At 45.8% G+C, this 22158-nt stretch overlaps 1 protein-coding gene across 2 annotated transcripts in view; it reads left to right on the top strand.

Moving 5' to 3' along the window:
* mre11a (MRE11 homolog A, double strand break repair nuclease) overlaps window positions 1-22158 on the top strand; it is a 92029-nt gene that overhangs the window by 40548 nt on the left and 29323 nt on the right. For both annotated transcript variants that reach the window (XM_038817967.1, XM_038817968.1), the window contains 4 exons: window positions 4678-4804; window positions 10568-10671; window positions 16383-16556; window positions 20804-20866. In XM_038817967.1, the coding sequence (XP_038673895.1) occupies window positions 4678-4804; window positions 10568-10671; window positions 16383-16556; window positions 20804-20866 (468 nt within the window). The remainder of the gene's footprint in view (window positions 1-4677; window positions 4805-10567; window positions 10672-16382; window positions 16557-20803; window positions 20867-22158) is intronic.

Below are 22158 nucleotides of genomic sequence, written 5' to 3'. Positions count from 1 at the left end.
CCACCACTGAGGTTAAACTAACTGACCTGTAGTTGTTGCATTTATCTTTGTAGCTTTTGAACGAGGAAATTTGCAATTCTCCAGTCCTCTGGCACTACCCTAATCTAAGGAGGATTGTATGATTATGGCCAGTGCCTCGGCAATTTTCACTGTTGCGTCCCTTAGCCTGAGATGCATTCCATCCTGTCTGGTGACATTAATCTTTGCCTTTGTAATCTCATCTCTTTTGCAATTTTCAGCATATCCAGTATCTCAACTACCTCCTCATTCACTTTGGCTTATTCACTTTGGCTCTAGCTGCATCTTCTTCCTCGGGAAAGACAGGTGTGAAGTGCACATTTAGCTCCTCAGCCATGCTCTCAGCTCCCATGTGTGGATTCCCTTTTGGTTAGTAATCATGCCCCACTCTCCTCTTGCTAGCCGTTCAGTCTTTTATGCATAGAGAAGACTTTGGATTCTCTTTTATTTTGCTGCCATTCTCATCTCGTGCTCTCTCTTTGCCTGCCATTTTTTCTTCATTTCCCTTCTGAGTTTTCTACATTCATCCTGGTTCTACTTCTATTATCAATCCGATATCCATCATACACATCCAGGGGCCGATTTTGAGCTTGTGTTTGCCATCAGCGTAAATGATGACAGGGGCCCAAAATCCCACGTGCATGGTTCCTCATTTTCCCTGCCCACCCAGAGAAAATACCTCCATGATGGGTGATGTAACTGGCTGGAAACCTAGTATCCATATATTTTAATAAATATCAAGGGTTTCCCAGGCACATGATTCCACCCTCGTTGAATATTCATATGTCATGTTGATGAGGTTTACAACAGGAATATAAAATTGGGAATGAATCAAGGGGACTCTGCTGGGGGCGCCAAGGTAAGTATAGCCCCCAGGGGGGAGACGGACATATCGAGGCACTGGCCCCCGGCACCGGTTCACAGTGCCCAGTTGGCAGTGCCAGGGAGAGATCTCTGGGGAGGCCAATGGGAATGGAGGAGAGCTGATATCTGTGGCGACGGTTGGGAGAGTCGCCCCGATACTTTTGTGGTGGGGTGGGGGTGGAGAGAGTCCTGATACTTCCATGTTTGTGGGCGGGGGAAAGAGAGCCTGGATATTACGTGGTTTTGTGTCGTGGGCAGTGAGTTGGGGGAGAGAGAACCCAATATCTCCACGATGGGAGTTTCCCTGAAGCTTGTGCAGGGAGGATCCTCCGTGTCCATTGGGGGGAGCATTTTCAGCGCAGATCAGGGTGCCCTTTAAAAATGGGGCCCCAATCACTATTAGGCCCCACCTTACCAGAGTGAAGGCAAAAACCTCGCCCCCAGATTTTCTGTGCACGGAATGCCTGAAAGTCTGGTGTGAAAACTCGGCTGTGCATCCGGAGAGAAACATGCTGGTTTTCAGCTTGACCCTGGTAAAATTCCATCTCTTTTTCTTCATCTTACTGTATATATCTGTCCTCATGCTTTGTTTCTCCCATGTTTCCGCTTTGTGGGACTGTACCTTGACTGGCAGCCCTTTGTTCAATTACAGTTTGCCTGCCAATCTGTCATTTAGCTGGGACAGGTCCATTCTCAGCCCTCTGAATTTGGCCCTCCTATAATTATATATTTTTAAACTTTAAACATAAACTTGGAGATTTGTTTGAGGTCTTTTAAAAATAAAATTAAACAATGACTCAGTCCACTTGTGCGGGTCTTTTGAGGTAGCCAGATTAAGGAGGACTAGGGGACATGAAGGATCTGAACTTTTCGTTGATATATTTGTTATTTTTTAAAAATATATTTTTATTAGGGTATTTGCAATTTTTATAATAATAACAGTGATATAAACATGGTACAATAAACATTTCCACCCAATCACAAGCTTCACACCCCAACCATAAGACAACAGTCTGCCCCCCGCCTCCCCCCCCCCCCCCGGCAATCTGCTTCTGCTCTATTTTAATTTTCCCCGAGAAAGTCGATGAACGGCTGCCACCTCCAGGTGAACCCTAACATTGACCCTCTTACGGCAAACTTTATTTTCTCGAGGCTGAGAAACCCAGCCATGTCACTAACCTGGGTCTCTACACTCGGGGACTTCGAGTCTCTCCGTACTAGCAGGATCCGTCTCCGGGCTACCAGGGAGGCAAAGGGCAAGACGTCGGCCTCTTTCGCCCCCTGGACTCCCGGCTCTTCCGACACTTCAAAGATCGCCACCTCTGGATTCAGCACCACCCGTGTTTTGAGTACCGTGGACATTGCCTTCGTAAAACCCTGACAAAACCCTCTGAGCTTTGGGCATGTCCAAAACATGTGGACATGATTTTCTGGGCTTCCTGCGCACCTCGCACACCTGTCCTCTACCCCGGAAAACTTGCTCAACCGGGCCACTGTCATGTGTGCCCGGTGGACTACCTTGAACTGTATCAGGCTAAGCCTGGCACATGATGAGGATGAATTAACCCTGCTTAGGGCATCCTCCCACAGACCTGCCTCTATCTCTCCTCCTAGCTCGTCTTCCCACTTGCCCTTGAGCTCCTCCACCGGAGTTTCCCTCTCCCATCCAGGTACTGGAGACTACTCTGTCCTGTATACCCCATGGTGGCAGCAGTGGGAAGGCTGTAACCTGCCTTCTCAAGAAGTCTCGTACCTGTAGATACCTAAACCCATTCCCTGCTGGCAATTCAAATTTATCCTCCAAGGCTTTCAAGATGGGGAAGCTCCCATCTATAAGTAGATCCCCCATCCTCCTAATTTTTTTTTAAATTTAGATTAGCCAATTATTTTTTCCAATTAAGGGGCAATTTAGCGTGGCCAATCCACCTACTCTGCACATTTTTGGGTTGTGGGGGCGAAACCCACGCAGACACGGGGACAACGTGCAAACTCCACACTGACAGTGACCCAGAGCCGGGATCGAACCTGGGACCTCAGCGCCGTGAGGCGGTTGTGCTAACCACTAGGCCACCGTGCTGCCCTTCTTGTACATAATATTAAGACATTTTCAACTTCGCCCTGCAGGAAGCTTAGTTGAAATGATTGTTTCTCACAATTACAGATAGGTTGAATTCAAGATACATTAACAGTTCAAATCAAATATGCACAGTACATAGACAATGGCGCAATTTAAAATAGATTTGCAAAGCAAGAGGATAGAACACATTTTAGAGAATAGGTTGAGTTGATTCCAGAATAACTTTTTGTCTCGTTACCCAACATTTTAAGGGAATTATTATCTGTTATTATCTATGAAGTCTTACCCCCTTCAAAGCTTTGATTGGTCTGAAATCATCTATAATTCTTCTAATTTGATCACACGATTTGTCAACTGATCGGAACATTATTTTGGTAATTGTAAGAAGTCGCTTCGGCAAATTCCTTTTGTGGGGTGATTTCTGTAGTTATAGAACGACATGGTGTTATCCTGGATACATAGCTGAATGTCATCCAATTCTTTCTAAGACAAAGAATTACTCATGTTAGGTTCATTGGTCAACTTGACCTTGCCAGCTATGGCATCATCATATCTCATTCCATTTTATGTCAACTATGAAATGCAGTGGCTATACGCTAGCCCAAATTCTCGAACACATGGAGCTTTTCTCTCAAATTGACCCTGCAAACGTTGCAGTTTTGTTATCGGATCTTTTAACAAGCAGCCAGCTATTCCTCAAGTTATGGTTCATTTAAAACTTAGCTGTTATGATTTGATTTGATTTATTGTCACATGTACCGAAATACAGTGAAAAGTATTTTTGCTGCGGCTGAGGAACGTACACCGTACATACATAGTAGACACAAGAATAATCAACAGGGAACATTGACAAATGGTACATCGACAAAACAGTGATAAAACAGTGATTTCTTTAAATAATTCCTTCCTTTACCCCTTTTTACCTATATAAAAAGGTTAGTTTCTATCAGGACACAAGTACAAGTTAGTGAAAGCACAGAGCTGGGTTATGTTAGGAGGTTCTGTATTTGCAATGATATTTGGATTAAGTTGTCAAAAAGTGAATTGAGGAGGAGTTTTTCCTAGATTGGCTAAAGATTATTTTTACTCTTGATGGCTATCTGGGGAGTGGGGAATAGGGGTAATGGTGTGCCGTGTATGTGTGTACAATAAGGAAATTAATGAAGTGAATCATGTCCTACAACAGTGACTGCACTTCAAATCTATTTAATCACCGTAAAGCTTTCTGCATGTGCTGGGGTTGTGGAAAAGGCACTATCTAAATGAGTTTGTTTTATAAGGCTTCACCCCTTGAAAAGGAACCTTAGTTTGAAATTTAATTTTACGTCAATTTTTAAGAATTGTACCCAGATAGTTGAGTTTAATTGTACTGCTTTTGACTTAATGCAGTTCCTCAGAAATGTTATTTGGTCATTTTTGAGTTTGTTACATTTGGTTGATTTATATACAAGATGTTTAAGGCTTTATATCACATTGGTAGATCATAATTGGCAAAAATCATATCAGCATGGTTTCTACATGCATTATTCATTAGCTAGTTTATTACAACCAATTGTATGCTTTAAATTCTAGGCAAACTAATTTATTGGTAAATCTAAAAATATAGAGAGCGAACATGCCAAGTAGCAATTCCGTTTAAAATTGGTTTAAACAATTTATCACAAACTGAAATATAAATTGTACTGAATTCTGCAATTCCTTTCTTTGGTGTATTTTAGGTGGATTACAGCGGGGGATTTGAACCTTTCAGTACCCTTCGATTTAGCCAGAAGTTTGTAGAACGAGTGGCCAACCCAAAGGACATCATTCACTTCTTCCGACATAGAGAACAAAAAGATAAAAAAGGTAGGCCTGCATTTGTGGTCAGCAACTAATAGTTGTTAGATTTGCACTGCCCCACAAAATTTACTTTGGACTTTTGCACTGCAACTTGTGGCAACTAAGCATTACAGGGGACCTGGGACCTATGTTAACAGGGCAAGCAAGTGTGTATCTGCTTAACCGATAAGATTGAAGATTCCCTGCTGAGACAGAGTTTAAACCAGGAAGTGTGGGAGGGCAGCAAGGTACTGGAGGGAATAAATGTCTAATTTGTAGTTCCGATCAAGTGGACTGTTTGGTCACTTTTATTGAATAGCAAGGAATACTGAATTGTCTTGTGAGGCGCCCCCCCCCCCCCCCCCCCCCCCCCCCTCCGGACCTGACCGCCACCTGCCAGCGGGAATCAGGCAGCCCACCTAGAGCAATGCCTACTGTGGCCCCGACAGAGGGCGCCAAGCGGGGCTGTGAAGTGTACCGCTGGCAAGGGCAGTGCCAGCCGATGGTGCCCCTGGCATTAGGGACAGACACCAGGGCCAGAGGCTCTTGGGGGAGGGAGGGGTGGGTGGAGATGGAGGAGGCAGAGCCCGCAGTGCCAACCGGGGCCACCATGTAGCCTGTTGGATCTGGATGGGGACAAGGGTACGCATCATGCTACCATGTCGGTCTTTCACCACCTGAAGACAATGGATATTGGAATTCAACCAGCAATGGTGGCCTTCCTCCTGATCGCTGCAGCCCTGGGGGATGCCCTGTGGCTGTACAAACAGGCGCTGCTCGAGGAGGAGGAAGCTGCAGCAGCGGAGTGTAAGTAGCGGAGCTTCCCCCAGAGGAACAGGAGGTAGCTGCTGAGGATGGAGAGCTGGATGCCCAACAGGCCGAAGAGGAGGAGGTGCCAAGGAGGCGCTACATGAAGCCTCGTGTACTGGCAGCGCCTGTCATTCGAGGACCTGCCGGATCGGGCATGTCGTCGAAGACTCCGGCTGAGCAGAGAGACAGTGCGACATACCTGCGAGATCTTGACGCACCTGACTTCACTTGGATATGGAGGCGGACACCCGCTCCCAATGGCTGTAAAGGGGATGGCTGCCCTGAAATTTTACGCGACTGGGTCCTTCCAGGTGCCGAGTGGGGACCAATCCAACATCTTACAGCACTCGGTGCACAAGTGCATCCCTGCCATCACAGAGATCCTATATGTCAGGCGGCTCATATATTCATTTCAATGTGAACCGAGCCAGAATGCCCGGGCAGTGGCGTTAGCCACCATCGTTGATCTCCCCCAGGTCCAGGGGGTGATGAACTGGCTGCAGTTTCCCCTGCGAGCACCTGCAGATGACCGGCCACTCTACACAAACCGAAAGGAGTTTCACTCGATGAACATGCAGCTGATATGTGACCCATCAGCTGCACATCATGCATGTCTGCGCCTGATACCCGGGCAGTGTGCATGACGTCTTCATCCTGGTACGCTCGGCGATTCCTGACGTGTTTGATACGCACCCCTGGTTGGGGGTTGCCTCCTGGGTGACGGGTTATCCACTGCGGTCGTGGCTGATGATGCCTATCCGGAGGCCACGACCGACATGGAGACCCGCTACAACGACGTCCATGTGGTGACCAGGTGCATGATCGAACGGTGCTTCGGCCGCCTGAAGGTGCGGTTCAGGTGCCTAGACTGCTCTGGAGGCACCGTCCAGTACGATGCTGAGAGGGTTGCCCACATCATGGCGGTCTGCTGTGTCCCCCACAAGGGGAGCAGCAGAGGGGCAATGTGCTGGAGGAGGAGGATGAGCGCCTGTCCTTGTCCGACGAGGAGGATGCGTGGGAGGATGGGCAGGACATGGGGCCCAGGCAGACACGGGAGGCCCCACGATGTGTGCGTAAGGGTCAGTACGCAAGGGACGTTCTGATCACCTCCAGGTTCACCGACTGGTGGGGGCGGGAAACTGGCCAGTGGCATGGACACTGCATCCCATCCCCTCACCTGCAACGCACTCCGAAATACATACCTGCCCCGCTACAAGGTGCGGGCCCTGGGCAAGGCAGTGACACTGGTCCATGGGATGGAGGATGATGACAACCTGCTCTGTGATGAACTCTGGTGCTCCGCATCGTTTTACAACATGTCATTCATGCCCACGTAGCACTTTCCACCGTTTCACTGGGTGATCCCTGCATTCGAACTGGCCATTCCATCACATCCCTTGGGCGATGGTGGTGGGGACACGTGGGGGTGGGTAGCCTAGGCCATCCATAACATCCGCCCATCCTCCCCTGGACCCCCTTTCTGGCCAGCCCAGACCTGCCCACCCCTCACATCCATCTGACAGAGCACTGTGGCAGGGTGTAACAGTGTGAACAGGTGTTTAATGTGACAACGTATATACAGATTTGTGCCCTGGGCCCTATAACTAAACTGTGCCCTGCACCTGTGCCAACTTAACTGGTGTCTAACCTTCTGGCCTTGCGGGCCCGAATGCTAGATCATGGTGGATCCTCAGCTGGCACATCAGGAGTGGAGGCAGCCTGCTGTGATTCCCGCCCTGCTATCTGGCTCCCCATTGGCAGCCGTCTTCTGGGGCGACTGGTCTTGGCTGGGCCCGGCTGCTGCTCGGATGTCCCAGGTGGCGTGGATCTGCCTTATTCTGCCCACTAGATGCACCAGGGACAGGAGGTGAAGAGGGAATCCGATGTGCTGCGGTGTACCGGCACCTTCCCTGAGGGAGTCACTGGTAGGGGCCCCATCACCACCTCCTTCCTCTGGGTGCTCGATGGCTCCCAGCGTACCCCCCTGGGATGGGAGTGTGAGCAACTATCCTCTGAGGCTCCCCGCCATCAGCCGCTGCCAGTCCTGGAGGCCTGCTCTGGTCTCGACCAGGAGCTGTATGCTGGTGACCATGGGGCACAGGGAATGGACCATTGCTTTCTGGGACTGCGCCACATCACCCAATGACTGTGCCACCACCTTCTGGGTCTGTTTCACATCAACCAGTGATTGTGCCATCTCCCTCTGATACTACGCTAGCTCCCTTTGTGTCTGCGCCACGTTGGCCAGCGCCTGTGTTGACATTCTCAGCCATGGCCTGCTGTGACTGGGCCACGCCCAGAAGGGCCGCTGCGATGTCCAGGTGTCTCTGGCACATGGCTGCCTGTGAGTCAGCAACCCTGTCCTGGGCCTCGGCCAGTGCCTACACAGAATGCCACAGGCCTTGGACATGCTGATCCATAGCTAAAACCGTCACCCCCAATGCCTCCAATGTGGATGCCATCCATGCAGTGTTGGCCTGGGTGGCACGCATGGTCAGCACCACATCCTGCTCCTGCACGCATTTGGACTCCTCCAACTGCACCTACAGGTACTGTATGCTCGCCAACAACCCCTCATGTAGTCCCAGGCTCTGCCACTGCGTCTCCATTATAAATGGGGCTGTCCGTTCCAGAAGCCGGAAACCCATCTGGACGGCAGCTAGTCCCTGGAGTCGGCCCGCCATCTGACTGACCCCCTCGAGTGTTCCTACCTCCACCTGCTGTACCGGACCATCTTGTGTGGGGAGCACCAGCGGGTGTTCCAGGAGCCTCTTCACTGAAGTGCCCAACCGAGGTGAGTGTCGCTGGGATGGTGGAGGGTGTTGGAGACAGCGTCATCCTCTGACTCGAGCTCCGGGGTATCTTGGGTTGAGGCTGCTGTCCGGGCTGCTCTCGCCATCAGTACAGGGAGTGGGGGGAGACTTGGAAACAGTGTTACTCACATGCAACCCAGGGGTGGGTAGCTGGTGGCCTCAGTGGCCAGGGCAGCTTGTCAGCCTCCAGAGTGTCAATCGTGAAACCGCCCAATCCTGCACCGTTGCTCATTGGAATTAATTGTGTTCCATGTGGCGCCGGTGCTAGCCCCTCAAGGTTGCTAAACCGGTCCAGGTGTGGCGCCAGTTTTGCTGACGTGGAACTCCACGAATCCTGCGCCGGAGTCAGCACTTAGTTACCATGAGATCTTGTGAGACGTAGTGATCTGGATCCCGCCCACAATGGACGGGACCCAAATCTCGTGTCGCGTCTTTTCGTCCGACGTCACTTCGTCCAACGACACTTCGTCCACGTCTTTTGGTCCAACGTCTTTTTGTCCGCCCGTCTTTTGGTCCAACGTCACTTCGTCCAATTATCCAATTACAAATTAACTCCGTATAAAACCATTTAATTGATAAAATGCAAGTACAATACAGCAAGGGAATTTAATTGCTAAAATGCAAGTAATTGATAAAATGCAAGTAAAATGCAAGTTGAAAAATGCAGTTAAAAAGTTAAAAAATCTAAAAATGCAGTTAAAAAATCTAAAAGTTTACTAATTACTTAAAATTCCCGAAATTACTTAAAATTGATGTAAATTGTAAATTCCCGAAATTCCCTAAAAGTTAATAATACCTGCAATGTATGCCCCACATTCTCGAAATGTCTCCATTCTTTGTTTATCTGATGCCTAGTCTTTTTCAGGTTTAAAGCTCTTCGGATATATTGTAGAATATCCCGAAATTACTTAAAATTGATGTAAATTGTAAATTCCCGAAATTCCCTAAAAGTTAGATTTCCAGAACTGTACCCTAGAGAGAATAATGGGGAGAGGACAAGATGATTTGATATTCTACAATTCCGACAGACACAGATATAAGTGGGAGTCTAATTGGATTTAGACAATGAGTGCAGTTCTGAAAGAAGCAGATTTAAACTCGATTTTCGTCGAGTGATTAAAACCTCTGGTTGGCAGTGGGTTCTGACATTACAGGTCTGAAATGATCAAATATTCCATCAGATACAATGGCTCTCATCACGCTGGAGCATACATGGGTGAATATCCTGCAGCTTATCTTAATAATGTCTGAAGATCAAGCAGCACAAATGCAGAACTCAACCTCAAGAGGCGAAATAGGTGGAGAGGATCCTTGAGCAGTAACATTGAAAAACTAAATTAAACTATTTGTAATTGGATAATTGGACGAAGTGACGTTGGACCAAAAGACGGGCGGACAAAAAGACGTTGGACCAAAAGACGTGGACGAAATGTCGTTGGACGAAATGACGTCGGACGAAAAGACATAGCACCCCCAAATCTGCATATTGAAATGTGCAGTTAGGGTCTGACCCCCGTGCCTCAGAGACCCTGAGCAAGCGCCAGTTAGTACTGGTCTCACCAATGTGGACCAGGCGTACGGGCACTCAGGCGGTGGGGAGGGGTCTCACAGGATCTCCCTGGGTGATCGGGCTCTGGGCAGGGTGGTACTCTGGCAGTGACAAAGTGCCTAAGTGGCATTTTGCCCATGCCAGGGATTGGATACGGGGATTTCTGCCCTTATGAGGTGGGGTGGGGAGGCACAATGACCTACTTAAAGATGGGTTGGGGGTCTGGAGCCTCTGGTGGAGGGTCTTTAAAAAGGTCTTTAAAAATAGCATCCCGATCTCTTACTGCTCTGGCAAGTGGAGCTTGTTAGTGCAGGAAATGGCACTGAGTGTGGCCTCAGCACGGCCTTCTTCTCCGAGACAAAGCTAACAGTGGAGTGACACAATTTTGACAACTTCATCAGGACAGTTAACCACATATCTGTCCCTTGCCTGAAGCTGCTGTAACATTTTCAACCATCAGTGCCAGTCCAATTATTTTGATGTTCTAAGCCCATGGTTTGAAAAATTGCAAGGGACAGAGAATTTTTCTTCTTCACTTTAATATAAAATCCATCTAACTGCACTGCATTCAATCAAAGTTGGTGATTGACAATTCTTTCTCGTTTGATTTTGTGACAGATGATGCACAGATTAATTTTGAAAAAGTTGCAAGTAGATCTTCAGAAGGAATGACATTAAGAGTGGAGGATCTAGTCAAACAGTATTTTGAGACTGCAGAAAAAGTAAGTTAATGCCTCATTTACTGTGGATCAGCTAGTTCTGAATGGTCGAGATTCTCTCCTCCCCGCTGCATGTTGGTCGGTGGCTCGGAATCTTTTGGTCTCGCCGCTGTCAGTGGCGTTTCCCATTGAATCCACCCCATGCTACTGGTAAACTTGTGGTGGGGTGCACTGTCAGTGGGACGGAAAGATCCCGCCGGTGTGAACAGACAGAATATCTCACCCAATATCTGTAAAAAGAAATTTAAACATAAACTGTTGAATTGCATAAAATGAACCTCTAACATTTTTGGTTGACTGTTCAGTGTTTTTTATTTAAAAAAGGAATGAGAAAATTCTGATTCTGAATGAAAAAAACAGTAATAGTCCTTTAGCCAGTTTTCCATCAAAAGTTCTAATAATAAGGGCAGCACGGTGACGCAGTGGTTAGCACTGCTGCCTCAGTGCCGAGGTCCCAGGTTCGATCCCAGCCCTGGGTCACTGTCTATGTGGCATTTGCACATTCTCCCCTTGTCTAAGTGGGTTTTGCCCCCACAACCTAAAGATGTGCAGGTTAGGTGGATTGGCCACGCTAAATTGTCCCTTGGAAAAAATGAATTGGGTACTCTAAATTTTTTTTTTAAAGTTCTAATAATAGTTTATTCGACTTCTCACAATTTTTGATTTGGAGTAAAGGATTTAAGCTAGAATATTTGATCACTGTAATGCCTAGGTGCAGAATAGATAGTAAGGTTTTATAGTTATAAGGGCTCATTGAAGTGTAGAATTTTGATGATGAGAAAAGGAAGATATTTGAATGGGGGTCTTTATAGATTGTGAAGAAAATAAGTAAATTTGATAAAATTATATGCAGTTTTAATAGTGCATTGTGTTTTAAAACTTCTCTTGTCCATCAAAAGAGTTTTGCCTGAATGCTCTTGGACCGGGCTTGTGTTTGATTAACAGTCCTCCCAATTGGATGTGGTGGAGGCATAGCTGATTAGTCTGGTGCTCTTATGTGCCGCTGATGTCGAGTCCAGGTCTCGCTGCAATGCAGGATCCTGATGCATTAGCTGCTCTTTTGTTGATTTGCGGACTTTTCTTTTGTTAAACATTCACTGGTGTAATTTATTGGGCTGAACAGCTATTGCTAATCTGGTGTTGGATTTCCTTGTCATTGGTAGTCTTTTGAGAAAGGTGAATGTTGCAGTAAGGAAGGTCCTCAACATATTCCAGAGTGTCTCCGTCAACATATATGGAGGTGGAATATTTGGCTTACCAGTTGTGAGTTGTTATGAGCTGAGTCTTGACTCCATTTAAGAATGGGTCAAGTTTCGTCTTTGCAGAAGTGAAGAGATCGAGAGAAACGTGCAAATCTGGTTCAGAGCAGTCAACGCCATTGCAATGGCCCACAAACTATGTATGTCTATGGTGGTCAGTTTAGTTCTGGCACAAAGGTGACCACGGTTAAAGAGTTCTTAATCTAGATGGGATTTAATGCTGCCACAAGTGGGCAGTTTATCTTTGAAATAAATAGCCACTATCGTCTAAATTGTTAATGGTATGATGTCTATCACACAGCCCGCCTGACTCCAGTCTGGATTTTGAAGACACTGGATTCAGCTTCTTCACTCTACGCAGCACAGTCATGTCATCATGAAGCAGCTGCAGAATTGTGATGAGGTTTCTTGGGCATTATTATGACCCAGGAAGTTGAGTAGTTGGCTGAAGGCCGATTTGTTTACAGTCACAGAAAGCCTGCCTATGGCAGCGAATATTTTTGCAAGTACAGGCCCGTTGGGGCAACCAACATGCCGGACCCTGTCTGTGCCGGCCTTTATACTAAGTTATGAGCCCCAGCTGGGCGGGCCTCTGCCCACTAGCTGGGAAGTTCATATTCCATGTCCTATGGGGAGGTCAATCAGGGTATTCCCATGGGTTTTATGGGGGTTATTATAGGAGTACAATTCACAGGAGCACAAGCCATAGAGTTCAGCGATTTACTGAGTCAAATGCTTTAGTTAAGTTGATAAATGCAATGAAGAGTTCCTCGTGATGTTCTTTATTTTCTGGGCTTTGTCTGCCAACGAACATCATGTTGGAGGCTCTTCTAGAAGGCGTAAAGTCGCACTGCCTGGGAGGATTTCCTCAGCCACAGGAAGTAGGTGATTCGGGAGAATGCATGTCAAGATTTTCTCTGCCAATGACAAAAGAAAGTATCCACGGCACGACTCATCTCCCTTCTTGGTAATAGTTTCAATTTTTCATTTCTGAAGTTATGGGGGTTCCTCCCAAGTCGATTGGATGAGTGCTCAGAGTCTTGGTCTGAATATAACAAATCCTCCAACTTTGAAGATCTCAGCTGGAACACCAAAGGGTTTTGCAGACTTTGTTGTTTTACATCTGTTGATATCTTGTTGCAACTTTCCCGTCAATGTTGGATTCAACCACAGGGTACTAAGCGGCGTATCAGTTGCCACTATGGATTCACAGTTGAGTTGTTCAAAATGTTCATTCCAACATTTATAGATGGCATTGCCACCTTTCGGAAGAGAAACAACATCTTGTGAATGTAGGCTATTTTGTCTATTTGACCTCTGACCAAAGATGGCCATGGTGTGTTCAAAAATGCTTTGCATGTCATTAACTTACTACTGGACCTCTTGGGCTTTCTTTTTGTACCACGTGTCCTTTATCTTAGAACATAGAACATAGAACAGTACAGCACAGAACAGGCCCTTCGGCCCTCGATGTTGTGCCGAGCAATGATCACCCTACTCAAACCCACGTATCCACCCTATACCCGTAACCCAACAACCCCCCCCCTTAACCTTACTTTTTAGGACACTACGGGCAATTTAGCATGGCCAATCCACCTAACCCGCACATCTTTGGACTGTGGGAGGAAACCGGAGCACCCGGAGGAAACCCACGCACACACGGGGAGGACATGCAGACTCCGCACAGACAGTGACCCAGCCGGGAATCGAACCTGGGACCCTGGAGCTGTGAAGCATTTATGCTAACCACCATGCTACCGTGCTGCCCTAATCTTCTGGATTTGTCTTTCGGTGTCAGCCGTGAGTGGTTGATATGCTGCCTTCTTGAGCTGCGACTGTGGGTTTTTCTGCCAGGCAATGCATCCTGTTCCATGTGGTCACATATTTGAGCAACATTTTGGTTAAACCAATCGGTGAAGATGATGCTCGTGCACGATGATCTGGGCACGGGAGCCTAGATTTGATCCACTGTTCTGGGATTGAGTTCAATGTGTGGGGATTTTCCAGATTGTCAGTTCGCTGCATTTGGAATTCCTCTCTTGCCTGGAAAAGTGACTAAGTGTTTAGATAAGAGTGGGATACTCGTTGATAGAGCCAGGGAGAAACTCCCAGCCAATCCCACCTGAAATGAGAAACTTTTCCATTAAATTGTGCCCGTAGTGACACATGTCTTTCATTTCTACAATTGGGGAGTTCCTGCAATGCATTAGAGATACTATTCTAGATAGCAAAAGCAATTCTGTGGACTCCAGGTTTGCTTTCTTTTCTTGTAAAAGATGTATCCATTGTTTATTTCTTCAACTACCTCTCCCCAGAGAAGTGGATCTTCGTGAGGACAGGATGTTATTTTGGAGTCTTAATAGTTCATGTGATAAGATTGTAATTCTTTTGGGATGGTTACCTGTGTTTTAACATTCCTAGTTTCAAAATTTAGAGTTGTCTTTCTTTGACCCTATGGTGACCTTGCTGTGTGTGGTTCTCAGCCAGAAATGGGTCATACTATTTTTAGGGCATCTTTTCTGACCCCCTCCCAATTTGATGTCCAGCAACCTTTATGCATCTGTCATCTGTGTGCAAATTCTTGACCAAGGACTCCTGTGTTCTCAGCCTTGCCCCTATCACCAATTCTCCTTTGCCACAGGACTTGGCAGATTGGCCCTGGTAGAAGCCTGCACGTGACTTTGTTTATCTTGGGGTGCTGTTTTTGTCCGCTTAACCGCGACAGATTGGAAGTCATTTTTCAGTGATATGTAAAACCACGATGTCTGGGACCATGTTGCTGTGACAGCCGCCTTCTGCCTTTGCAGGCAGAATTGGAAATTTTCCTTTGCTGGTTCTGTTATTGAGAATATTTTGGATTGCACTTTGTCTGACACCTCCTGCCTTGCAGCCATGGGTGGCTCTACCAAGAGCAAGGAGCTCTCAACAGCATCGTTCAAAGGATTATCAGAATGCACAAGCATCTTCACCATGGCAAGATGATGATCTACCCTCACTACATGTTGCAACTGTTGTCGCTGCCTGCACTTAAGCGCTCTCTTAGGGGTTTTTGAAGACTGGAGTCCAGGCCTTTGGAGTCCCTAGCCTGTGTAACCGCAAGAAGTGATTTCTTGATACTTCATGAAACAACAGTTTGATCTCCCTGATGCCTAATACTTGTTGCTATTTCATCTATCTTGTTAACTAGGTCCTCATGAGGTGGATGTTTCGGAGCTGCTTTTTGAGTACATGACATATCACAACAGAGTATGAGGCTTGGACATGACTTCCCTTCTGAATACACATCATCTTATTCATGAGATCCCCTCATTTGGTAAAGAAAGGAATTACTTCGACTTTTGCCTGCCATTTTGATAATGTTGCAGATAAATAACTGAGCTTTACATCAACTGTCTGCATCAAACCAGCTTGTTTGGAAGCTGTTTTTCCATCTATGCATCTCTGCTGTGCCTCTGCAATGGTTACACTGCTACCTACCTTCATGTGTGCACTCATTGTTTTGATGGTGGTTATTCCTGTCCTCTGTGTTTGTTCATTGCTGTTGGTTTCGATGACCATACAATATAGGAGCAGAATTAAGCCATTCAGCCCATGCTCTGCCATTTGATCATGGCTAATGTGTTCCTCATCCCCATTCTCCTGCCTTCTTTCTGTAACTCTTGATCCCCTTTCCCTTTACAAAGAGAAAAATCTCTGCTCGAATTTTGGTTTGCAACCAAATGTGCTTTTTCAAGATGCATGCATGGTGCTACTGTTTTCAGGTGTATATTAACTATCGTTGCCTCCTTTGACACTAGCTCCCATCATATGTTCGAGTTTTAGTTCAGGTATCCACACTGAGGTTATGGGGCCATGAAAGTGAGCCATGTCTGTCAGTCTTACAGGATTTTTGTGGGCACATGTGGCTTCACCGATATTGGCCGCCCTTGTAAGGTTATTAAACATCTTTAGTCATTGTGTGACAGTATATTGAGGTGAAGTTAGCACTGACTGCCTCGGTCACTTCCCTTCAGAGTATCATCCCCTATACTTCTCTCTAGTTTCTACGAGATGGACCATCCTTCCTTATTTCCGTGAGTAGTAAGACTACTGATGCATTAATGCATTTGCTGCTGAGCTCCTTGAGGGTATTTCCTTCAATCACTGTCCAGAATTTCACTTCCCAGAGAGTGCTTTCACATTTCACAGAGCATATGGCCCTTTGGTTGTCATGTGCGCAACAGTGTTTCCCTTTGTCCCAGCTCTGATCCGATCAGTGATAATATTGCTTCAAACCTGTCCTGTGTAAATGTTTAGTTTCCATCAAGGGAGAGCAGCAGTTCTATAGGAGGGGCAGATGGATGGTAGTCCCACCCCAATCTGTGACATTTCCAGTTGGTTAATGGGAAGCCGCCCAAGGTTTCTTTATAAAGTATGTATAGATTGGAAATACTAAGATGTTTTTTTTCTCTATAGAGTGTCCGGTTATCACTGTTGACTGAAAGAGGGATGGGGGAAGCTGTGCAAGAATTTGTTGACAAGGAAGAAAAAGATGCTATCGATGAGCTGGTAAAATTTCAACTGGAAAAGACGCAGCGGTTTTTGAAACAGCGACAAATTGATGTCACTGAAGACAAAATTGATGAAGAGGTAATTAACCGTAAAGCTTTACAACAAATATCTGCAAATGAAATACTAACTTTCAGGAAAACATTGCATTGGTCAATACAACAACTTTAACTTGGAAAAATATTCCAAGGGACTTCACAAATGTTCAATCAAAATAAATAAAGACCGAACCATAGGAGATAGTAGTGGGAGTAAATAGAAAACAGTTTTAAACAGGGCCTTAAAGTAGGTGAGGGTCATGATGAGGCCTCAGGGATTTAGGGAGAGAATTCCAGAGTGTAGGACTTGTGCAACAGAAATCAGGTTGTCAAAAAGGGAACAGGGTTGGTGGGTGGAGGTTCACATGAGGAAAGAAGAGTTTGGAAACAGAGTTTAGTAGGACTGGAGGAGGTTACAAAGCTCAAAAGGGTGAAGTAAGCTTATGAAATTATTTTAATTGTGAGATATTTAGAAGCCAATATAGGTTAGTAAGAAAGTGGTTATCAATGGTTTTTTAAAAATTAATTCATAGGTTGTATGTGTCGCGGCAAGTCCAGACTCTATTGCCAATCCCCCATTACTGTTGAGGAGCTGATGGTCAGCTGTCTTCTTGAACTCCTGTAGTCCATACGGTGAGCATGGCGCTGTTAAGAAGGGAGTTCCAGGTTTTTTGACCCAGTGACAGCGAAGGAATCATGAAATAGTTCAAAGTCAGGATGGTGTGTTGCTTGGAGGGGAACCTGCAGATAGTGGTGTTCCCATGCTTCTGCTGTCTTGTCCTTCTAAGTGATAGTGGTCTTGAGTTTGGAAGATGCTGTTAAAGAAGCCGTGGCTAATTGTTGCAGTTGTAGATGGTGCATACTGCTGCTACTGTGGATTAGATTTGATTCATTGTCACGTGTATCGAGCTACAGTGAAAAATATTGTTTTGCATACAGTCCAGACAGATCGTTCCATGCATGAGAAAAAGATAGGACATCCACAAATACACAATGTAAATACATAGACGCAGGCATCGGGTGAAGCATACGGAGTGTAGTGCTACTCAGTAGTGAAGATGTGCAAAGAGATCAGTTCAGTCCATAAGAGGGTCATTCAGCAGGGAAGAAGCTGTTTTTCAACCTGTTAGTGCGTTTTCTCAGACTTTTATATCTCCGGCCCGATGGAAGAGGTTGGAAGAGAGAATAACCCAGCTGGGAGGGGTCTTTGATTGTACTGCCGCTTTCCCAAGGCAGCGGGAGGTATAGACAGTCAGTGGATGGGAGGCGGTTTTGCATGATGATTTTGCTGTGCTCCAGTGGTGAGGGAGTGAATGTTTACGGTGATGAATAGGGAGCCGATCAAACGATAAATTTGTCTTTGGTGTCAAACTTCTTGAGTGTTGTTGGAGTTGTACACATCCAGGCTAGTGGAGAGTATTCCATCACATTCCTGACTCGAGCCTTGTAGATGGTGGACAAGCTGTGGAGTGTTAGAGACCTATTCTTGCAACTATAGTATCTAAATGGCTGGTCCATTTAGATGTTGGTCAATTGTAACCCAAGGATGCTGATGGGGGATTTGGCATTGGTAATACCAATGAATCTCAAAGGGAGATGGTTAGATTCTCAGTTGTTGGAGATGAAATTCATTGCCTGGCACTTGTCTGGTACGAATATTAAATGCCAGTTATCAGCCCAAACGTGAATGTTATTCATTTTTTAAAATTTAAGGTGCCATATTCTTTTTTTTTTTCCAATTAAGGGGCAATTTAGCGTAGCCAATCCACCTACATTGCACATCTTTGGGTTGTGGGGGTTATACCCATGGAAACACGGCGTAATGAGAATGTCACTTTAAGAAATGTCTGGCTGCTCATGTTACTGCAATGATGTCAGAGTGTGGGTGGAGCTGAGCTTTGGCTCTGCTTTTTAGCTTCACTTTGAGAAAAGCTTGGGTGTGTCTGTGTTTTTATGGTTTCGCTTCCATGTTGGAGCTAAAGCTGGACAAAGCAGGTATACTGTTGTTCTCTCTGCCATGAAAAGACTATCTCTTGATCATTTGGTGAATTCAGAATTATAAATGTTCTTCGTAGTGAATTTAAACCTTATGTGCTTCTGCTAAAAGGTGTTTATTTTGTCTTCTGGATGTTGTTTGGGAATTTATTATGGATTACTTAGTGTTGTATTCTTTGGGGGTTGTATTTGAATTGATGATTGCTAAGATGTTCACTGTATGTTTTAAAAAGGTTAACTTGAGTACATAGAATAAACATTGTTTTGCTTTAAAAAATACCTTTTTGATTTCTGCTGTACCACACCTGTAGAGTGGGCCGTTTGCTCCCCATACCACAATCTACTAAAAGTTGTAGGTCAGGTGAACTCCATGATACACTTTGGGGTTAGAAATAGAAAACATAGAACAGTACAGCACAGAACAGGCCTTTCGGCCCTCAATGTTGTGCCGAGCCATGATCACCCTACTCAAACCCACGTATCCACCCTATACCCGTAACCCAACAACCCCCCCCCTCCCCTCCCCCCCCCTCCCCCCCCCCCCCCTCCCATTCTTCTGACTTCCAGCGGAGTGATCATTAGTGAAGGTTTGCTGAAGACAGTTGGGCCTAGGACACTACCCATGGAACTTCTGCAGCAATCTCCTGGGACTTTGATTACTGGCCCCCAACAACTGCACCCACCTTCCTTTGTGCAAGGTAATACTCCAAACAGTGGAGGGCTTTTCCACTGATTCCTGTTGACTTCAGTTCTGCTAGTGCTCCTTGATGCCATATTCTGTCAAATGTGGCCTGGATTTCAAGGAAGCCACTCTTAATTCTTTCCTTGTGTTCAGATCATGTACATGTTTGGTCCAAGGCTGTAATGAGATCTGGAGCTGAGTCTGCCAACTGAGCATTAGTGATTGGTTATTACTGAGAAAGTGCCACTTTCCTACACTGTCAATGACACCTTGCATCACTTTGTTGATGATGGAGAGTAGATTTCGGAGGCAGTAATTGGCTGAATTGGATTTGTCTTACTTTTTGTTGACAGGACATACCCTAGGTAATCTTCTAGATTTAGGGTGGGTGAGATGTTGGAGCTGCACTGGAATACTTGGCTAGGGGTGTGGCCAGTTCTGGAACACAAGTTCAGACAACCAGGATGTTATTGTGGATTATTCTCTTTGCTGTACCCAGTGGCTTCAGCCATTTCTTAATGTAGTGTGGAGTGAATTGGGTTTTTTGAAGATTGGCATCTGTGATGTTGGAATCTCAGGAGAAGGCAGAGATAGATCGCACTTTTGGCTCAGCAAATGTTTCAGCCTTGCCTTTTGCACTGACATTCCAAGGCACCCCATCATTGAGGGTGGGGATATCTGTGGTTGGTTGTTTTCCACTACCACTTACAACTGAACATGGCACAAATGCAGGGCTTTGATTTAATCTGTTTTTGCTGTGAGATTGTTTTGCTGTGCCTACCTCATTGTCGTAACTGCTGCAGCATGGATAAAAGTAGAATAGTTTTGAATGAGCTAAAATTTATGGAGGGGAGTAACATAAGGCTGGCCAGGAAAAAGTTGGAGTAAGTATTTATGTATGAGCGTTTCTACTACAAGAGATTAGGGTATGAGTGGAGGTGACCAATGTTACAGAAATGGAACCGTCTGATCTGAATGTTGGACATTGTAGGATCAGAAATTCAGTTTGGGGTCATATGGAATGCTATAGTTACAAGAAGTTTGTTTCTGCACCAGATGGTGGCTTGAGAGGGTTTGGAACTGATGGCAAGATCACAGAGTTGTAATTTTCCATAACTTCAATCTCTCAGTATTTGGAGAAAATTGTGGCTTATGTGTTACATTATCCATAGCGGCTAATAACCTTTTTTAAAAGAAAGGAACTCCGCAATGTCAATGGAAAGAAAACATGACACTTGGGCAATATATCAGTAGGTGTTCAACTGCCAGACGATTAGTTCAGTTGGCTGGACGGCTGATTAATGATGCAAAGTGATGTCAAGGGCACGGGTTCAATTCCCATACAAGCTGAGGTTATTCATGCCCTCCCTGCCTTCTCAACCTTGCCCCTTACCCAAGGTGTAAATGGACACCAGTCAGCTCTCAAAGAGGAGAGCAGCCTTGGGGCCTCTGCTAACATTTACAGTTTTCCATTTCCCGACAGGCAGTGTATGCACTTGAAAAAAATTACAGGACTGAAGACATCGTGTGGTTATTTGGCCTAGGGTGGAATCTTTGTTCATTATTGGGATATTTCACAAAGACACGTCATCTCTGATCTTTTAAACTTTCAGGTTCGCCATTTTCGTGAAACCCGAAAAAAAAACATAGCTGAAGAAGATGAAGAAGTTAAAGAGGTATGTTGTTTCCTCTCTAACGATTCTTTTTTTAAAAAAATTTAGAGCATCCACATTTTGTTCCAATTAAGGGGCAATTTAGCATGGCCAATCCATCTACCATGCACATCTTTTGGGTTGTGGTGGTGAGACCCATGCAGACACGGGGAGAACGTGCAAACTCCACAACCACTCCAACATAGAACACTACAGCGCAGTACGGGCCCTTCGGCCCTCGATGTTGCGCCGACCTGTGAAACCATCTGAAGCCTATCTGACCTACACTATTCCATTTTCATCCATATGTCTATCCAGTGACCACTTAAATTCCCTTAAAGTTGGCGAGTCTACTACTGTTGCAGGCAGGGCGTTCCACACCCCGACTACTCTCTGAGTAAAGAAACTGCCTCTGACATCTGTCCTATATCTATCACCCCTCAATTTAAAGCTATGTCCCCTCGTGTTGGTCATCACCATCCGAGGAAAAAGACTCTCACTGTCCACCCTATCTAACCCTCTGACTATCTTATATGTCTCTATTAAGTCACCTCTCAGCCTTCTCCTCTCTAACGAAAACAACCTCAATTCCCTGAGCCTTTCCTCGTAAGACCTTCCCTCCATACCAGGCAACATCTTAGTAAATCTCCTCTGAACCCTTTCCAAAGCTTCCACGTCCTTCCTATAATGTGGTGACCAGAACTGCACGCAGTACTCCAGGTGCGGCCGCACCAGAGTTATGTGCAGCTGCAGCATGACCTTGTGGCTCCGAAACTCAATCCCCCTGCTTATAAAGGCTAGCACACCATATGCCTTCTTAACAGCCCTATTAACCTGGGTGGCAACTTTCAGGGATTTATGTACCTGGATGCCGAGATCTCTCTGTTCATCTACACTACCAAGAATCTTGCCATTAGCCCAGTACTCTGCATTCCTGTTACTCCTTCCAAAGTGAACCACCTCACACTTTTCCGCATTAAACTCCATCTGCCACCTCTCAGCCCAGCTCTGCAGCTTATCTATGTCCCTCTGTATCCTATAACATCCTTCAGCACTATCCACAACTCCACCGACCTTCGTGTCATCTGCAAATTTACTAACCCATCCTTCTACACCCTCTTCCAGGTCATTTATAAAAATGACAAACAGCAGTGGCCCCAAAACAGATCCTTGCGGTACACCACTAGTAACTGAACTCCAGGATGAACATTTGCCAATTCTGTATTAACCTTAATTTTTATCTAATAACAAAGCTATTACTCAACCTATTTCACACTGGACCCGCAGTGTGATAACACTCTCAGGAGTGCTTTTGA

The sequence above is a fragment of the Scyliorhinus canicula genome, chromosome 14 (assembly GCF_902713615.1).
Source record: "Scyliorhinus canicula chromosome 14, sScyCan1.1, whole genome shotgun sequence".
NCBI classification, from domain to species: domain Eukaryota; kingdom Metazoa; phylum Chordata; class Chondrichthyes; order Carcharhiniformes; family Scyliorhinidae; genus Scyliorhinus; species Scyliorhinus canicula.
This window is presented reverse-complemented; position numbering and strand designations above follow the sequence as displayed.